The sequence below is a fragment of the Streptopelia decaocto genome (genome assembly GCF_964273445.1).
Source record: "Streptopelia decaocto genome assembly, chromosome: 1".
Taxonomy (NCBI): domain Eukaryota; kingdom Metazoa; phylum Chordata; class Aves; order Columbiformes; family Columbidae; genus Streptopelia; species Streptopelia decaocto.
In genome coordinates, this window is record NC_138663.1 from 149,324,931 (window position 1) to 149,343,766 (window position 18,836).

At 40.9% G+C, this 18,836-nt stretch overlaps 1 protein-coding gene across 2 annotated transcripts in view; it reads left to right on the forward strand.

The window, feature by feature from the left end:
* The first annotated feature begins 210 nt into the window (after positions 1 to 210).
* The window catches only part of GRTP1 (growth hormone regulated TBC protein 1), a 36,186-nt gene continuing 17,560 nt past the window's right edge, over positions 211 to 18,836 (forward strand). The window contains exons 1-5 of one of the 2 annotated variants that reach the window (XM_082054623.1): positions 211 to 470; positions 2,351 to 2,502; positions 8,612 to 8,770; positions 12,204 to 12,328; positions 15,487 to 15,583. In XM_082054623.1, coding sequence (XP_081910749.1) covers positions 433 to 470; positions 2,351 to 2,502; positions 8,612 to 8,770; positions 12,204 to 12,328; positions 15,487 to 15,583 — 571 coding nt within the window. In that variant the 5' untranslated portion in view covers positions 211 to 432. Of the gene's footprint in view, positions 471 to 1,061; positions 1,083 to 2,350; positions 2,503 to 8,611; positions 8,771 to 12,203; positions 12,329 to 15,486; positions 15,584 to 18,836 lie in introns of those variants that run through there. The other variant, XM_082054622.1, reaches the window with a different exon arrangement.

Consider the following 18,836-nt stretch of genomic DNA (forward strand, 5'->3'; position numbering starts at 1 on the left):
TTTTTTCCAAGATGTGACAGAAATGTGAAACACACAAATCCAAAGCAGTATCAGAACAGATCAGCACCCGTTTGCCGCCGAGGTGCCCGGGCCCTCCCGAGTCCCGCCCGGCGGTGCGGAGCGGTGCGGAGCGGTGCGGAGCGGTGCGGAGCGGTGCGGAGCGGGGGCCGCGCAGGTCAGGCGGAGCCGGGGGGTTGCGGGACACCGCCCCAGCGCCTCCCGGCTCCGCGGGGCGCGGAGCTGTCCTGCCCGGCCCCTGGCATGGGAGGCGGGACCCGGCGGCCGCCCCCGCCCCTGGGAGGGCGGCAGGAGAGTTGAACTTGGGAGCCGCTCCGCATGGATCCGCGGCGCTGCTCGGCCTGAGAACCGAGCGCAGCCCGCGGCCGAGGCGCCGCGTTCCCCGCCGCGGGGAGGCCGAGGGTGGATCGGCCGATGGAGAGGCAAGAGGACGGGCGGGACTGGGCGTACAGGTAGGGCTGCTGGCGGCGGCGCTTCGCCGGTGCCGGGCCGGCTCGGAGACGGGTGTCTGGCAGCGGCTCCTGGAGGGTCCCCCCTGCCGGGACTGGCCGCCTGCCCGCTCACACCTGGGCTCTCCCGGGGCGGGGGGAGGGCGTCACGTTTAGAAATGCCGCTTTTGCAACTTCCCTGTGAATCTGCAGCACGCTGAGTAGGGGAGCGAGGCGGGAGCAGGAGCCGTATCTTGCGGGCAGTTCGTGTTTGTTTGGTTTTTTTTTTGGTGGGTCCCTTAAAATAGCCTTTCCCCTGGCTGGTACCGCGCCGGGAAGCGCGACGGGCTGAGGCGGAGAGAAGCTGTGGTGGAGGCTGAACTTAGAGCCGGATAATCCAGGGAGAGCGAGTTGTTCCTCCCGCAGCGCTGGGGGCGGTGGGGTCGCGACAGCAGGTAGCGGCCGGGGGGCGGCAGAAGTCCGGCGGGAAAGGGCCGAGAGGGCTCCGGGGAGTGGAGCGGCCTCCTCCTTCCGAGGGGAGAGCCCCGGGACACACCGGCGAACGATGCGGCAGCGAACGTCAGAGACACCGAGGAGTAATAGTCACCGTCAGTGCCCGGAGGCAGGTTGGGGAAGGTAACTTCCTTAAAAGAGTACTTCCTGGCTCTTTTATTTTCCCTTTTCTGCCTCAGGAATCGAGTTGAGCATGAAATTATAATAATCTGCACTTACTGCCTGGGCAGTCACAGTCATAAATAGGAGATGTGTTTTGGTGGAGGTCCTAGGATTTTTTTGAGCATTCTCATGTTCTGTGTCTTCAGAGAAACCTGTGTCTGGGGTTTTGGTGTTTTTTACGCCTGTGTTTTTTGTGTCAGATTTGAGTACATGAACACCAAGGTGACTCTACTGACTGCCGATTAGATAATACCAGTTTGAGGTCTGAATATTGAAATGTTCTTCTTGTGATTCATGGTTTACTACCCGTGACAATCCCGTGAGCCGGAGTTTACCCAAGGCTGTTCCGGTGCCGCTCCATGGGCAAATTCCTTCTCCATGAATGAAATGGGCAATGGTTCTGGGAGTGAAGCCTCAATTGTCTGTCTTGCAGACTGTTCTGCATGGACAGACCCCTCTGGCTGTTTAACTTCCACGAAGCCTATGAGTGTTCTGTACTCAGGTGATAATCAGCAGGTATAAAGCATCCTGGGGAGTTGCCATAAATCTCGGTTTAGCAAGGTGACTTGATATATCAAGCTAGAACAGAATTAGACTTGCAGTTCTGAAACTCCATCAGTGCCTTGCTACTCGAGATAATGTGATGCAACACTGAAAAATTGTTAAAAATAATAAAATAAGCATGTTTGATACTACCTATGAAGAAGGTGGATTGACACAAGGATTTGTGGTTTTTTTCCAAGACAACTTTTTCAACTTTCGTGAAGATAATTTCAGAAATTACCCCTTTTAAAAATAATCTTTGTAAGTTGTTACACTTGTACTTTTTGTTGTCGTTTTTCTGTGAGAACTGTGTGGAAAGTGAGTTCAGGACATATTTGAGCTGTTATGCTGTGCCTTCATACTTTTCAACTGTTTGTACTGTGGAGAAAAATACCTCCCAGACTTCTATGTGGTCATGATTTGGGTCAATTTTACACACTCTGAAAGAAGTAAAACATAGGAAAAACTGACTGAAAAGTGCATCTTTAAATTCATTTACTTAAACAGCTTTGATATGCTAAATGGACTGTAACAGTTTGTGTAAAGTAGGTTTTTGTTGGGAGGAGGGAGTTTTGAGCTGCTTTTAGAAATAGCAACTGGAGGTTATTTAAAGCATGCTTGCATATTTTTTTTTCAGCTGTAGGTATGCAGAAACATTCGACTGAGAATTCTTCTTTATTTTGTAGGGTTGATCCATATGGGTTTGAAAGGCCAGATGACTTTGATTATGCATCCTATGAAGCATTCTTTTCCAGATATCTAGTGGTGCTCACTAGAAGAGCAATAAAATGGTCCAAGCTCCTAAAGGGGAATAACAGTGTACAGAAGAGCTTAAAAGGTGAGCTGTATATGTATTTATAGGTGAAAGTGCATTATGTTGTAACCAGTATAAATTGTATGAAATTGTTTTGCTTTTTTGAATATTAAATACTATTTTTGTCTTCAAATGAAAAACGGTAGTATAAACAGTAATAATACATACACAAATATGCTTTTGTTAGGGGGACAGTTGATTTGATTTAAAGCTTTCAAAGGAGTAATTCTTCTTTGGCATATGGTACAATATATTATGACACCTGCAACCCAGAGACTATGGCCACTAGCATTTCAAGATGCTGTTTGTTGTATTGTACTCTGTGCACTCTTTAAAAAGGCATGAGTTTAGGTAGAAGGCACTGTCTTGAACCCCCAGGATCAGGATGTTGGGGGTCTCAGTTGCTGACTCTTTATCAGTTTTTTAGGTTGCTGAGATTTTTCTAGCTCTCCTTACCCTCCTTTTCTAAAATTACATTCACCTCACAGCTAAAAGGGTGTGTGCTAAGCACTGATGCTTTCCTCACTATGAAGTGAGGAAAGTAAAATTAAAGCAAGAGCCAATGCAATATTGGATAAAATGCTGATGGAGCTGTTAATGGCTGCTTCAAAAGCAAAAAGACCCCTAGTAATGTTTTATACTGCAAGAGAGATGGGAGAAATGAATGGAGGGACTCAGAAGTTGGCAGGGAATCCTGTGAGACTAAAGGGTGGGGGTTTTTCCTCCCTGTCTTTCTCTGGGTTATTTTTTCATACAATCATTTAAATTTTCCTCTTTACTCCTAATGATGATATTCAGCTTGCTTCCTCTTGGGAGTCTTTTGGAGTTGGACACAGTTCTCTGTAATATGTTAAAGAAAAAGTGAGTAAAACTAAGCAAAAGTTCATCATGTGCTGACTGTAACATAGCTGAATATTTAGAGCTGTGCTTCAATTGCAGACTTCGACTGCTAATTCTGGTGGTTTTGTTGTTTTGCCGTGTTTGTTCATTTGTTGTTTTTTTTTTTTTCCCTTGGCACTAAGAGTGGGATGATAATTGGTGAGATGTTTTAAAGTGTAGCAGTGTATTTAGTGTATGAATGCCCCAGTTTAAGGCTTAGGAATCCCAGAAAACATAGGTTTAAGCTTTAGCTGCAAATCATATGCTGCTAACTAGAAAGTAGCTACTTCTACTTTCTTCCTTTTCTTCCAAATGTAAAGAAGCTTTTGTTTAGGGTGTCAAGTTTGAATATAACAGTAACTGTGTGTGGTATTTTGAATTAGGGAGGATTTTGAGGTTCCGCAGAACTTGGTCTTCTAATTGTCGTGGAAAAATAATCTCGGGCTTTAATTCATTTCCTTCTTCTATCAAAATGTGTGAACTATGATACCAGCAACTTTTAGCAATTCCTGTGAGTTTGTTACATATTACATTTCTCTTCACTTGTGTAGCCTGTTACAGCATTGTAGACACAGAATGCTACTGTGATACAGTCGAATGCTTCTGGTCTTATTTCAGAGCCCAAACTTTGACTGAATCTCTCAACTTGTCTACCAGGCTTCAGTACCTACTGCCCCACTAGCCGTGTAATTGTGATAGCCATTAATGTGGTTTTAATGGTCTCTAACAGACTATTGTTTGTGACAAATGGGAAACCATAAATCCACTGAGTGGTCACAGGCAGTGGCTCTTCACCACAGTGAGCTCTTGTGGGCTGATGCGTCATCTTTGATGTTACTACATTTTGCTAAAGATACTTGAATTTGTAGACTACGCATTCTCACATATATATGCAATATGTTATTCTAAGGAGAGTGAGTGGGATAAATAATGTTAAGGAAATGTAGTCTGCATGTAAATTCAACATTGTTAGAGGAAGTCTCCCTCATTATCCTGAACTGATAACCTCAGAAGAGGAGTGCAACAGGTTAACCTGTAAAATTACTGATTTTTAAATACTTATTTTCTTATATCAGTATTAAGATTGAAGTCTGTGGTATATGCACTTAGAATTACATAAGCAGTTGTTTAGGTGTGTGCTTTATCTTGTAAGATGACCCTGCAGTGATTTCCTTGCAGGCAGTCGGAGAACAGAAAGGTTGCCTGGTGATACACTGAATTTCCCTCCTCCAGCACCTGACTTCATTGCTCTGAAGCTTTGCTCAGGAGCTGCTGGTTCTGGTGATCTCCTCTTCTGCTGCAAGTTGACCATAAGCTAGAACTGAGAAGAATATTTGATTTGCCGCTTCCTTCCCCCAGACGCAATAGCTGTATCTGCAAACCCATAGCCTTATTTTGAGTTCTACGGGGGCCTTTTTAAAATGCGTCCTGCTGTGAGTAGACGTGAGAGGGGTATTGTATGTGTGGTATCTCAGTAGCTCCACACCCATGTGTGTTTACACATGGAGAAGCTCATAATTCCTGTCCGGGTGTACAGGAAGAAGTGATGACTTGTATTAATCTTCCACTTTGGAAGTGTAGCATGTTCACATGCTGCTGTGTTTGCCTCACATCCAGGGTGGTATGTATGTATGTATATAATTCTGTTCTACTGTAAAGAAAAATAATTAGACTACGTTTTAACAACAGTAATTAAGCAGCATATCCTGTTGTTCTGGATTACAGCCTTCTGGCAGGGCGGGTCATGGGAATTTTGGCTGACGGTTCCTTTTGCTCCCTCTCTAGTCTCTTTCTTTTGGTATTTTCTGGTATGTTGTTTCCCCCCTCTAACTTTGTCTTCATTGTCTCCTCTGCGCATATGAATTTTCTGTCAGTGTTCAGTCACTTGCCTCTTCTCTTTGTGAGGCTATGGAGATCCTCTTAATTGTTGCTTTTCTCCATCCGGCTACTATCTTTATGGGACCAAAAGGCAGCTCTTTGCTCTGGCTTGTTTGTAGGTGGGCAACAAGCTGCCTGACATAATTACCTGAAGTAGTTTAATTCTGACCAAAAGGTGCCCCTGTAAAATAATTTCACTTTAAGTGGATTAATGAAAGCTGACCAGTAGATCTTTGAGGCTGATAAAATACAGTGAAAGGTAAAAGCGATGGTACCAAACAGTGGGTGTAACAGGAGCACTCCTGTTCCAGCCCAAGGGTTGGAGGTAGGAAGCAGCATCATAGAAAGTCAGGTTTTGTGTTTGACTGTAACTCGAAGGTTTGGAACACAGATCTGCTTTGTTTCTTCTGTGATGTACTCCTAAAATAAAACTCTCAATTCCTTGTTGTATGCTGTTTTCAGCTCTTTTGTAGATTTTTCTCCTCTAGGGTCCAAGTTACTTTACTCAGCATTCAACAGTAATTGTTAGTAACAGAGAAACGTAACTTAAAGTGCAGATGCTTCTAATATTTTAGATGAGGTAATTTTTGTTTTAAAATGTGATTTTCCTACATGAACTTAGTCTATGGTATAGAGTGAAACAATTTTAATCTTTATTTACAACTTTATGTGAAGCAAAAACATCCATCATTCTCATATTCTACCATTAACAAGGACAGGAAGGCTTAAAGGGATTTACTTATTTTTAAATCTTGCAGAATATTGGAAAATGTTCTTTTCTGCACATTCTTCTCTTGAAGTTACTGTGGGTATTTATTAGCATTTCTAGACTACCTCCCTATCATGTAGCTGTTTTGCCTTGTAGCAATACAAACATATTAATAAAGTGTGACTCTAAACCTACAGGAACTGGCACTGGGTGTCAGAGGTAATGGAATTATTAAGACTACTTTTGTTTGCTTAGAAATTGACATTTTGTATTTTATTAATGAACAGAGGCAAAAAATTCACATACAGGTATTTCTTTATGTGTTTTAAATCTTAGGCTGTGTTGTGTACATTGTGGTTGTCCTGGGAGTGATTCTGTGTGTGGGTACTCAGGGCTTGGTAGTATTTAGCGGTGCTACTTCTGAGATCAAGGCCTTGGTTTACAGCTGGGGTCAAATGTGTAACTAGAGACACATGCACAATCCAGCTTCATCTGTGAAAGCTTCTTAAATGTTACTGTGGGAGGATATTCTGTGGTGTGGACTGTGCTTGTGGGCTCTTTAGTTCCTGAGGGTAATGTGGAAGAGGGCCTATAGAAAACAAAATAAATACATATTTGAATAAAACAGTACAGTTTTCTGTCTAGAATATTACAGATATAAATAATTTATATATATAGAAAACATTAAATTGCAAAGGTCCTTATTTGCAAAACTACTTTGCTGCTTCTGTATGGCAGTTTGCAGATCCTGGCAAGTATGATAATGGTGTGAGGAAGAAAAGCACCATGTAAGGGCCTTTTCCATTCTGCAGGGAGTGGGGGAGTGGGGGTTAGGTAGTCACTTGGGGCGATGCAAGCCTCTGGCTGTCCATTACCATGAGAACGATGACACTGAGAAATAATGAGTGTATGCTGTGCTGCAGGGCTGCTTTCCCCTTGTGCCAATGACAAACGCTTGTCCCTGCTTCTCTTGAATTTAATGTGTATTGTCGGGTGCAGATGTTGGCTATGCTTTCAGAATTGACAGTTTTTCTAAAAAAAAATAGCTTTGGAATGATATGTTAGAATATGATAATCCAGTAATTTAGCCAGTAAGATTGCTTCTAGAGATGTTTGTAGACTCATCAAGATGTCTCTTCTTGTTGACCTAAATGGCACTGGTTCCTTATACTCATTCCTGCATTTGCTGTGTTCATCTATAGGATTTCTTGACCATTAAAGTTCAGAATCTTGGAGGAAAAAAAAGATGAAGTGAGGATTATCAAACAACCATGGAAACACATAATTTATTTGCAGTCTGTCTAAAAGCTAAATAAACACTGCACCCCGAAGACCGGGTGTTTATTGCAAATGTTAAGGGTAGGAGTGTTTCTTTGAGAGAAAGTACCAGATTTTAGGTGGGTGAAATGCCCATTAGAGATGCACAGATCTCTCTGTTGACACTGGGAAAGCAGTTTTGGCTCCCAGAGGATATGCAGCTACCATTAGGTGGAATGTATTTAGAAGGTGGCTGAGTTGTAAAACCATATTTTACTCTGCTGTTTTTAACACCTTGAATTCAGGCAGCATTTATCTTGAGTTACAGATCTTTGTGACTGGATAAAACCAGATTAGGTAATGATATGGTGCATGTACATGGGCAGAATAAAAATCTTCACTCTTATTTGAGTCCCATAGAATTTAGGGGAAAGAAGTTGATACTCTGATATAGTATCCTTCATTTAGTAAGAAACATCTGTTTCCTTTGTCTGTTTCTTCTCCCTGGAAGAAGCAGAAGGATTTCAAACATTTGGCTGTCTTTTTGGGTCAGGAGGGGTAATGCTGATTTAGGATTATGTACCAATGAGCAGCACTGGGTCCTTATTAATATTTTTCATATCATTCCCAGGAAGAAGCTGCTTTGACTGTCATTAGCCTGATGCTTCTTCCTGCAATCTTGTATCCTAGTTATTTACACTGAATCATCTGCTTAAAAAAAAAACAACCCTCAAAGCACACCCTGATGATGAATATGATGCAGGAGATAAGAGCTACTTTAGATTTGAAAACGCTTCCCCAGTTATTCTAGGAAAAATCGTCTGCTGATCACTCACATGTCCAGTTCTTTCAGAGGCTCATTTAGGCAGTGGCCACATAGTGCATATGTCTTGGTTTCTGCTGTGATTTCAGTGGTTAGGTGCTAAGCTGAAATCCTAGGGTTATATTAACATAGCCATTTATGTTACAGCATAACCAAGAAAACTGAAAGGGCTGTCATGTCAGAGGCCATTAGTAATGTAGAGAAAGAAAACATCAGTGCTTGTCTGAATGGAAAAGGATAAAGATCAAGGGGAAACAGTGCTGTTTATATCTCTATCCAGAAAGGCAGGAAGAAGAGGAGAGGATCCAAAATCCTGCTGGAGGAACTGAGAAGAGAAGAAAGCATTGGTCTGGAAATCTGTGCATGGAATCTGAGTGGCAAGAAGTTAGGAGTGAATTTAAAATATACTATGTAGCTGAGAAGGAAGTGCTTATGCCAAATGATAGCAAAGGAGAGAAAGCATAATAATCTCTAGTCAAGGGTTCTCCTATGACTTCTCAAGTTTTTGTTGCCCATTTCCAAAAGAAAAATACAGCTGGATTTATTTACTTATTTAATTTAAACCTGACAAACTTCTTGTTTTGCAGTGAAGAGGTATATCAGGAAAGGCATCCCCAATGAACACCGTGCATTGGTCTGGATGATTGTGAGTGGGGCCCAAACCAACATGGAACAAAACCCTGGATACTACCACAGACTGCTTGAAGGAGAGAAGAATGACAAGCTGATTGAAGCAATCAAAACAGGTTATTGCTCTGAAAACAGTGTTTATCTGTCCTATGTCCTTAAATGTTAGAGATCAAGTTATGTAATGGAAAACGTACATTTCTGTAGTAGTGGTTTAAGTGCTGAATGTACATGTAAATTAGATTAGCTATAAGCTCTTTAACAGCACAGATCTTTCCAGGCTCATCATGTGGTCAAAAGCATTAAGGAAGATTAGAAATTATTTGGGAAGGAACAGAGAACAAACTAGAAAACACTATTATGTCGCCTCCTAAGTGATTGAAGAGTTTTAACTTTGTACCATGAGACCTGCCTTTGGGTCTGTTTCTCCTTATTTCTGTCCCAATAGGTCACTGCAGGAGCGACAGGGATGGTTGAAGGTATGGTACAGTGTCTGTACAGAGTCAGGAGTGTGCTGGGATTTCAGCTTGAGGGAAAAAAAACTGCTGAGAAAAAGCTGCTGATAGATCTATATGAATTATAAATGGTGTAGAGAGGGTGAATGGGGATCAGAGCAATTGTTATTTGTTTCTTGTAACATAAGAACCAAGGACACTGAATGAAATCTGCTGTGCTGTGGATTTAGAAGAGCGTATCACTGAGCTGTGGCACTTGTTACTGAAAAGTGCTGCTGAGGCCAGAAGTATGAACTGATTTTAAAATGAATTTGAACCGAGTGGTGGGGAAATCTACCTGATGTATGAAATCCTAAACACTAAATGTAAATCCCTGAAAGAAGGGAAGTGTAGGAGGAGACATACCCCTCCTTTACTAGTCCACTTTCATATGCTCTGTCTGTGAACATTGGTCAGTGCCCAATACCGATGACGGGGTATTAGGGCAACCAGACCCTAGAGTGGCCCACTGGATGTTTAGAAGAGGCAGTAGGGGAGGACAAGCCATAGAAGTTTGATCTAACGTGTTTGTCCTGAAACTTTTCAACTTGCTGTAGCAAAGCTTTTGTAGAGAAGCTGATATTGTCTGAATTGTCCACATAATGAGTCGATAGGTTGGGCTGTGCTCAATGCTGAGGTTGCTTTGTTAGAATGGCAGGTGCAGTTGTCATCTTTTTCATCTTGAAAAAGATGGATGGTTAAAGTTGGGGCTTTAAAGATTTTTACTCGAGTTATATAATGACCTGAACACTTTTTGGTTTATGTTGAGTTTCTCCTCCGCCTCTCCCCACATCAGCACTGTGGGCTTTTGGGACTACACGCCTTAGTAAGGTATTTTGGAGCATAAACTTTCATGTTCGTAGGAATATGAAGGCTTGGCAAAAATGCATCTATGAATATGAAGACTAGCCAGAAATTATGGAGGAAATAGAGTTTTGGAAGAGCTACCGCATCAATTGGGAAACTGCAGAAAACTAACAAGGAGCAAGTGAGGGAAGGGATAAAGAAAAGTGGGTTGGGGGGTTTTATTGGAGGAAAAAAACAAAAAAACAAATAAAAGACCTCAGACTCCAGAGTGATAGTTTTCCCCTCAGAAAGGAAGAAACAATGTGAACATATGAGGGATGGAAGGAGCAAAGTACTTACGGTGAATAGAAACTTTATGTTTAATAAACTTAATGCTTCTGTTGACTGTGCAAATTTTATAATGGGCTTTAGCCGAGGACTGATTCAGTGTGAATTGTTGTCTGACCTGCAGTTCTTCTGTCTGTGGTGTTTTTTTTGTTTTGGTTTGTTTTTTTGTTTGCTTGGTTTGGTTTGTTTTTTTTCTCCCATCCTTCCCCCAATACTTCTACTAAAGAAAAATTTCAAATCCTTCATACAATTAGGGAAGACTTCCCCTCTCCTTGTGGGGAAAAACATGGTCTCTGCAATTAGAAAAGAATTGGAGCAGATTCTTTCACCTTCAAGCCTATCTCAGGTTGTGAAATTAAAGATGAGTTTGGTTTGTGTAGTGTCTGATCTGCATGTGATGGACTTTTCCTACTCGCCCCTCACCCTAGTTCTGCATAGCTGAGCAGAAGAGCCATAACTGAAATGTCAGCATTCATCTCATCTCTAACATCCAGCATATACTTTATTAAACAACAAATTCTGATTATGCAAATACTATGCTGCTCTTCCTACCAAGAAGAAACAAAACAAAGCTATTTATCCTGTAACTGTCAGGCTGTTGCTCAAGTCCTTTTAAAAATTGCCTTTTTCCTTGTGTTTTCCTTTTCAGTCACAAGATATCAAGTGAAACATTTTCCTACTCTTCAATTTCTGTAAATGATTTGTTCACTTTTAAAAGGAAGAAATAGCGATTAGTGTGATAACTTTTTAATACTTGTGACTTCCATGACACTAATCATGATTTTCAGGGGCTTTCTTCCTTTGGTTGCTTACAGCTTAGCTTTGTGTCAAAGCTGTAACAGACTTCTTCCTTTATGCAGCAAAAGGTGATAAGAATTGATAACTCTTAGCACATAAATAACTGTGCAGTAGGGCTGTTACAGTTTAAGTTTAACCGATTTTGTTGTTGTTGTTATTGTTTAACCAAAACAACTGTTTGTATTTTATTAATAAGTCTTGGATTTTGAAAATCTTCAAATAGGATTTTTCTCCCCAACTTGAACTTCTAAAAATCAGATACACAAGTCTGGACTAATGACCTTGGTTTCCCTCTTTATGGACGGAAGCAGGTGAAAAATTAACTCTGCCTGTTTCTTTCTAACAACTGGGTGACTAGCTCAAACTTGCATGTCTAATTTTTAAGTTTTTGTAAGGAGACATGAGTTGTACTGCGCATGTTTGATCTGGAAGAAATAAATGTTTTGAAATGTCAGTAATTGCATAGTCCTTATCTGGTTTAGGATTGAACTGGAAGCATGTGCGATGTGCTTGGATATGGAAAATCACCCTCGGTGAACTTGCACCAATGAAGAAGCAACTTTTCTATGACCACATTATGGAGAAACTTAAACTTTAAAAACACAGTGATTTTAAGTGGAAGTTACCAACTGCAGGAACAGGACCTTTTTTGTTTTGGCTGTTTGGGACTGTTTGGTAGAAGTTCATCAAATAAATCAATTGCAAGCTCATCTAATTTGTTATGAGAATCTGCTTTCCTAGGGGCTCAGCTCATTTCATGCCACTTGGCTAGATAAATTTGGTATATGTTGTTTCTGTCAGTCTAAATGTATGGTTTGCTTTCATTTAGGCCTTTGCAGTCAGGCATTGAGAGAGTCCAATTTGCAGGAGACTTTCTTTAGTCCTACTTGAAACTGATTTCTGTACACTAATACGATTAATCTTTCTAGGAATAGATTATCCTTGAATGCAGGCAGCCTTTTAGCCAAAATCGAGGTAAAACCATTTCTTGAAAGTCATCCACCAATACTACAGTTTAGTGAAGCACAGTGAAGTTTCACTTGTACTTCAGAAAAGCTGTAAAACTGTGTTTGAAAAGCGAAGAAGGGAATGGCTCTTAATTGTCGTCTTTTTCTCTTTTGTCTAGACATGAACAGAACATTTCCAGATAATGTAAAATTCCGCAAAACTGCCGATCCCTGTTTGCAACATGCACTCTACAACATATTGGTGGCATATGGGCATCATAATAAAGCAGTAGGATATTGTCAGGTATGTAATCTCTATTTTTTTTAAACAGTGCTGCGTTTCACCAATGGTAATTGTTGTTGTCCATTTGAATGTGTGTTTTTAGCAGCAAATTCACAAACTATTTCTGTTTTCAAAGTGGCCCTTTGCAGGAGGGAAATGAATTGCTTCAGGGAAGTTCAAATGTCCTTGTGAGTTTGTCTATGGTCATTTTTGCAGCTTATTTGATCACATTTGGTTCCATTTGTTAGCTGCAAAATAAGTGTTTTATCATGGTTGCATCAAGATTAGTATCTCTGGAGATGAAGAGCAAGCAAGCTTGGCTTTCTCTTCCTCCCTCCTGCCATCTTTGCCAAAACAGTCCTTGGTATGTACAAGGCATGATGAGGTCTCAGTTTCCTTTGCTTTAACTTTCATGTGTTTCAAAATATAGGAATATTAACGTTCATGTGACATCACATAATTGGGGGGTGGTGTAATTTATTTGGTGCCATCTCCCAGTATAGACAGGCAAGTAGGACGAAAATTTGTTTGAAATTCAACCTGATACTGTTTATATGACAGCTCAAAAAAGCTCCTGTTGTCACTGCCAAGACTGTAGGGTTTCCTGTGGGACTCAAAGAAGACAAAAGTTGACTTGTGACAGTCAAGAAAAAAGCAGCCATCTTTAAGGATCATAAAGAAGCAGAACCTGTCATGAGTAAAATGTGTTTTCGGCTCACTTATTAAGTCCCCTCCTTTTTCCTCCCCTTCCTCCTCTCCAAGGATGTGCGTACTAATCTGTACCTTATGTTGGTTAAGAAAATTGTAAATACAACTGTTTCAAAGTTAAAAGAACATTGAAATCTGGAGAAGAGAAGACTTAGATGGACTTAAAGCTAGACTGAAGTCACTAAAAAAAAATATTTTTGTGTATCCCAACCAGTTTTAGTACAGAAATTATTTTAAGAATGAGAGTAAAAGATTAATTACTTTCATTATTTTCAGCATTATGTATTTATTAAAACATATTTTTAGTATTTTGAGAATAACAGAAGGGGTAGAATTATGAATACTCTCTTTTGCAAGTGTCAGACTCCTATATAGAGGTCATTACACTCACAAACACACAACTTCTAAACCAAGCTAGCTTCTACCCAAAATATATGCCAAATTGTTACTAAAAACTTTTGGTACATTAACTATTTAATCAGTGGGGCAATCTTTTCATTTTAACTTGGCATTATGTACACTAGAGATGAAAGAAGAAGACTTTCAAGGCCTTATGAGATTTCTTTGCACCTCTGGTCTCCTCACATGACAAATGTTATCTTTTCTGGCTAAGTAATTAGAACGTAAACCAAAGGTCAACATCTGCTTTCTGAGGCAAGTCAAAAATCAAGCAGAGTTTCAGGAAATCACCTGCTCTGCTAGAGAAGCAGCAGACTTCATCAAGATAGATATAGTGATACCCACTGCATGATAGGAGAGACCCTGTAAACACTACAAAATTCATTTTTCCAAAATGTTTTGCAGAGCTTTTGCTGACTGAAGGTTCCTTAGGGGATGTTTTCAGGATGCTGGTGCATTTGTGGTACTTACTGGCATTTAAGTCTCCCACCTGGGAGGATATTGGGCTTTGCACTGTCATGCTGTGACAGTGGCACAGTGCTGCCCAACCCAGTATAACCAGCAAAATTCAGTGTCCTGTGAACATGTGCTCCAAAGCAGGTTTTTGTGCGTGCCCTGGTGAATGGCAATCAGTCTCTTGTCACCACAGATGCAATTACTAAGCTAATTGTCAGCACAGGAACAAACAGTTGCCTTCCCAGCTAGAAGGCCAAGCACCATGTAGGGCCACACAAGGTCTGTCCAGGCCATTTGTGTAACTACTGCTGTAGTGACTCAAAGCTTGAAACATGGGAGAAGACACAATGTCCTAATGTTTCTGTGTTCTGGGAATGTTGCAAGGCCTTCTGAGGTGGCACAAGTGACTCAAATATGTTGAACAGAAGAAAGGAGATCTCAATTTGGAGAGGGAGTTGTAGCTTGCAGGGGCTGCTGCAGGGTGCCTAGAGACAGCAGTGCTGCCTGTGGTGACAGCTGTGCTGGAGAAGTCCAGCTTGCGGTGAGAGAGAACAGGGAGAAGGTGAAAACATGGGATGACACCAAAGAAAGCAATGTAGCCATCACCGGACTTCATAGCCTGTAAATATTTAAAGGTAATTTTCTGTTAGCTTAGGAAGACTTTGGGGAGGGCTCACACCTCAGAGTTGGCTTTGGTATATTGTCTTTTGACATGCTGTCTACGTTATTACAGCTGTTAACTTGTTTACAATGGAAAAGACATACTTAAAAAATGTGCAGTAGTTCACTCTCTTAAGCATGTAAATGAGTAATATTGCCGCAACTTAGCAGTGTTGTGGTGGATACAAGAAAAAGAGAGTCTGAGGCAGAGGCCATGTGTTTACAGGGAATACCAGTCCATGACCTGTGTGTTTTGTATGTCATTTCTCCAGAGAGTGGCAGTAACGGTTACAAAAATGGCACAGTTGGAATTTGGCCAGTCATGACTACTTTTCATAAAATTTCTGGTAGCTCTTCCAATTCCCCCACTCCTCAGTGTTTACCTCCTGGAGCTACAGTGGCCAGTCATTGACTAGAATGCGGAGTACTGGAGGTATTATGGAAGCAAATGGTTTATGTACAGTCATTTGAATTAAGTAGCAAGAGCTTGTAAAAGCTGCTGGAGCTGCAGCTTTTTTAGTAAGGAGTGTTTGGGTCAAACAGTCTCCCTCTGCAGCCGCACTGTCTACCTGCAGGTGTGTTGTGTTTTGTACTGCACATCTGGTACAGCTGTGTTTTGGTACTGGACAAAGCAGTCTTCAATTACATTGGGACAGGACTTCGGGTTTATAAAATTAAATTTAAAAAAAAAAAAGAAAATTGAAGGTAAACTATAGACTAGTAAGCTTTTTCTTTTAGTTTTCCTCTCCTTGATCATTGTTAATGTAATAATTCCTGTTAGCTGTTGTTGTGCAGGTTTAACAGCTTGCACAATCAGTTGTCTTTGTTACTAGAATTTACTTAATATGCCCATTTTGTAGAACCTTAATAATTTAGCCCTTAATCAAAAGAAATCAAAATAAAAATAATATCTCAAGATAAGTGTATGCATCTTAAAACCCTTCTTTCTGTTTCAGGGCATGAACTTCATAGCTGGATACCTGCTTCTTATTACAAAGAATGAAGAGGAGTCCTTTTGGTTGCTAGATGCTCTTATTGGAAGAATATTGCCCGGTATGCTACGAACATGCATAGTTGTATTCGTATTTTGGAGCTTGGCTTTTATTTGATCTTTGTCGCCTTCTCTGTTTTTAGAGGTTTTAGATGTTAAAATAGACTTGCACAGACTGAAGGTTTTCTGGGGTCCTGGAAACACAGGATGAAGACACAGCACACAGGCAAAACCTGTCTGGTTTATAGTGAGATTGTAGTCTTGATGCAGTGGTTTATGTGTATGTTAGTTTGTAGTCTTACTTCTCACTTCCTACTTAGACCTTAGATAGATGTCTTCCTATATCTGTATGATGCTGGGGAACAGGACTCATGAGGGTGTCTGGGATTTGACACTTCTGGCTGCAGGAATATGATATGAGATGCAGATGAAGCAGTGATGGCAGAGCGAAGATGGGAGATGTGCAGAGTCTGAGCACTGAGCCTGAGGTAGGACTTCCCAGTGGCTTGGCAGGAGGCAGCATGAGCCTTCTGCAGAGGCATTTGGCAAGGTGGTGGTAGTTTCTGCTGTGTCCCCCATTTCTGAGTGGGGATATCTTGGGCGCTTTACACATAGTGATTTTGCAACAAAGCAAATAAATGTCAAAATCCCTGCCTGTATGGGAAGTTTTTGTCAAAACTCTGTTACAATCGGTGGTGATCTAGCCAGGCTGGTCAGCAGAATCCAGAGGGAAAAATTCAGCACACCCTAAGCTGTAGACAGTATCTACATGTGATCGGCTCAGAAACTCTCTAGGTTCCCTTGCCTGGATCTCTGGATTTGCAGGATGTGTTCACACAATGAATTTTGCCCCGTGTGTAAGCTAAATTTCACTGCACATGCGAAGTAGTGTAAAATCAGAAGCAGACATCAGGCACAGCTATGTTTTATACTCCTATGAAAGACATTTGGGAATGTTCTTTCTTGGGATTTAATTATAGAGGGAGAATGGTTTCATTGTGAATTAGCATTACCATTGCACAGGACTGAGTACGGCTACACCCGTAATGTAAAGCCATATTCAAAATAGAAGACTAATTTTTTTATAAGGAGGCTTTGAAATTCCCTACTGGCCCAGTTTTGCTTTTGAATAGATCTTTAGCTTGAATGGTTGGACGCTGAATTCAGTATTACAGTGTCAACTAAGTGCTCGTCAAGGACTCCAAGGCTTTCATTTCTGCTTATATCTGTTCTTGTTTAAAATTTAGGGAAAAAAAAAAAGTAGTATGTAGTATTTTGTTCCTTATTGAATAAAAAGGAAAGACTCGGAGAAAGAAGTGGTGAGAATCTTTTCATGTTTTTGAATGACTGTTAGAAATTATCTTTCATGCTGAATACCCTGTGTAGGAACTCAGGTTTTCCTTGTGTACGAGTAGGGTGTTTGGACTTTGCAGGATTGAAAGAGTAGAGACAGGCAGGGAGCACTGTGACTTGTTGAATCAGTCTGCAAATATTTGAGGTTTTGCAGCCTTGAAGTTTACTTTCAAGCTATAAAAATAGTTGAAAGAGATCAACTGTCTGTTGCTTTTGTTCAGCCTTGAGAGCTATAAGCTGTGCAAACAGGTAGGAGACAGAGCTTCTGTCTGCCAGGGGCCCTGCCACTGATGTCTTTCCATTGACATCATGGTGTGAGGAACAAAGCATATGTTTTTATTTGGGGCAAGGGAGTAGATTCAGGAGTTTTTAGTCATTGTTTTTGGTAGGGAACTTACTTTAGTTTGTCATAAACCTTTTAGTTCTTCCTGTATATTCTTCTTCTAAGCTTTGCTGATACCTGAATGACAAAAGTTCCTAATTTTTCCCTCTTAGTTGTTGAATTTATCTTATGCCAGTAGCACTGGTGATGAGAAGAAACTCATAACATGAAAAGCAATTACTGTGTATTAAGGAGATGTACATTTACTTAAGTTATATTTATGGATATGTTTCTACTACCCTGTAACAAGAGTCTTGCTACAGACTTTGGCCTGGGTTCAGCACATCAATGCAGGCATCATCAGACATGCTGAAGGTAGAAACACACGTGCTTACGGTTCTTTGATAGTCAGTGGGGAAGGGGATATCTGATCAGAATTGTGATCTGAATGTGCCCCTTTTCCCTCTGCAGTCCGTTTTAAGAGAGCTTGAGGTGTTCCTTCCAATTTGGATGCCTCAACAAGAGCCTAAGTGAGGTAGTATGAACCTTTTATGTAGTAAAAATATCTGTATTGAGTAATACAAGGATTTATTGTCAGAGAATTTGTTGCTGATGCTCTTTTTTTTCCAAAAAAATATTTTAAAATAATTTTTCCGTTTTATTCCCACTACCCTCTTCTGTCATGCTCGAATTGTACATTTATAAAATTCAAAGCATGTCAGATAAAATAATTGGCATAATTTCAGTGAAATATTGTGTGTGTATGTGAGAGAGAGAATCAGAGAGAAGGTAACCATAAAGAAACTTACTCAGGTAAGTAATCTCTACCTTTCTTGTAGTAGTGCAAGGTACAGCACATTTCACTTTAAAGCCCTACAATTTTTTGTTAGGAATGCAGAGAAACGTTGTGTATTCTCCAGATCTTCAGAGGGAAAATTAGCAGTTGTGGTGTTGTTTGTTTGTTTGTGGTGTTGTTGTTGTATGCTAACAGCTTGATTAGCCAACATTTTTCCTTTACTTCTGTTGCTGATGCTCTTTTCTTGGTCTGCTTGCATTATAATCTTCCTGTTTCCCCCTTTCATTGCACCAAATATGCCTCCAGGTCCTGTCCTCATTTTTGAGTGTGTCCTGTTGCTGCCAGTCAAACCAGTGGTGATTTAGGACAATTTAGAAATCCCTTCTCTGCCTTTTGCGATGTTCCTGCAAACGCTTCCTTCCCCCTGCCCACACACATTTAATTACATTAAACAGCTGCTCCAGTACCTTGATGCTGACAGCGAGGTTTTTTGGTCAGCAGATGAGCCAAGCCAGCCACAGATCAATGTCATTGATTGAAAAATGTAGAATGTGACAGATGGGAGCATTAGTGGCAGATTTCCAGTGAAGTGATGGAGAAGGGCCCCCAAAGCTACAGGTCACCTCCCCACTCGTGCTGGTTTTTAGGTCTGGGTGGAGGTATGAACCATAGAATAGGATGAAGGTGTGACTGCTCCACCCACTGACAGAAGGGGGACAATTTGGGAATAGGACCCCATCAGTAGAAGTTTTCTGGCTGAAATGTTTTGTTACACCCAAACAGAGTTAGCACAGGTGGAAGAGAGAGCCAGCAAAGATTTCCCATTTGGTTTGTTGGTGTGTGG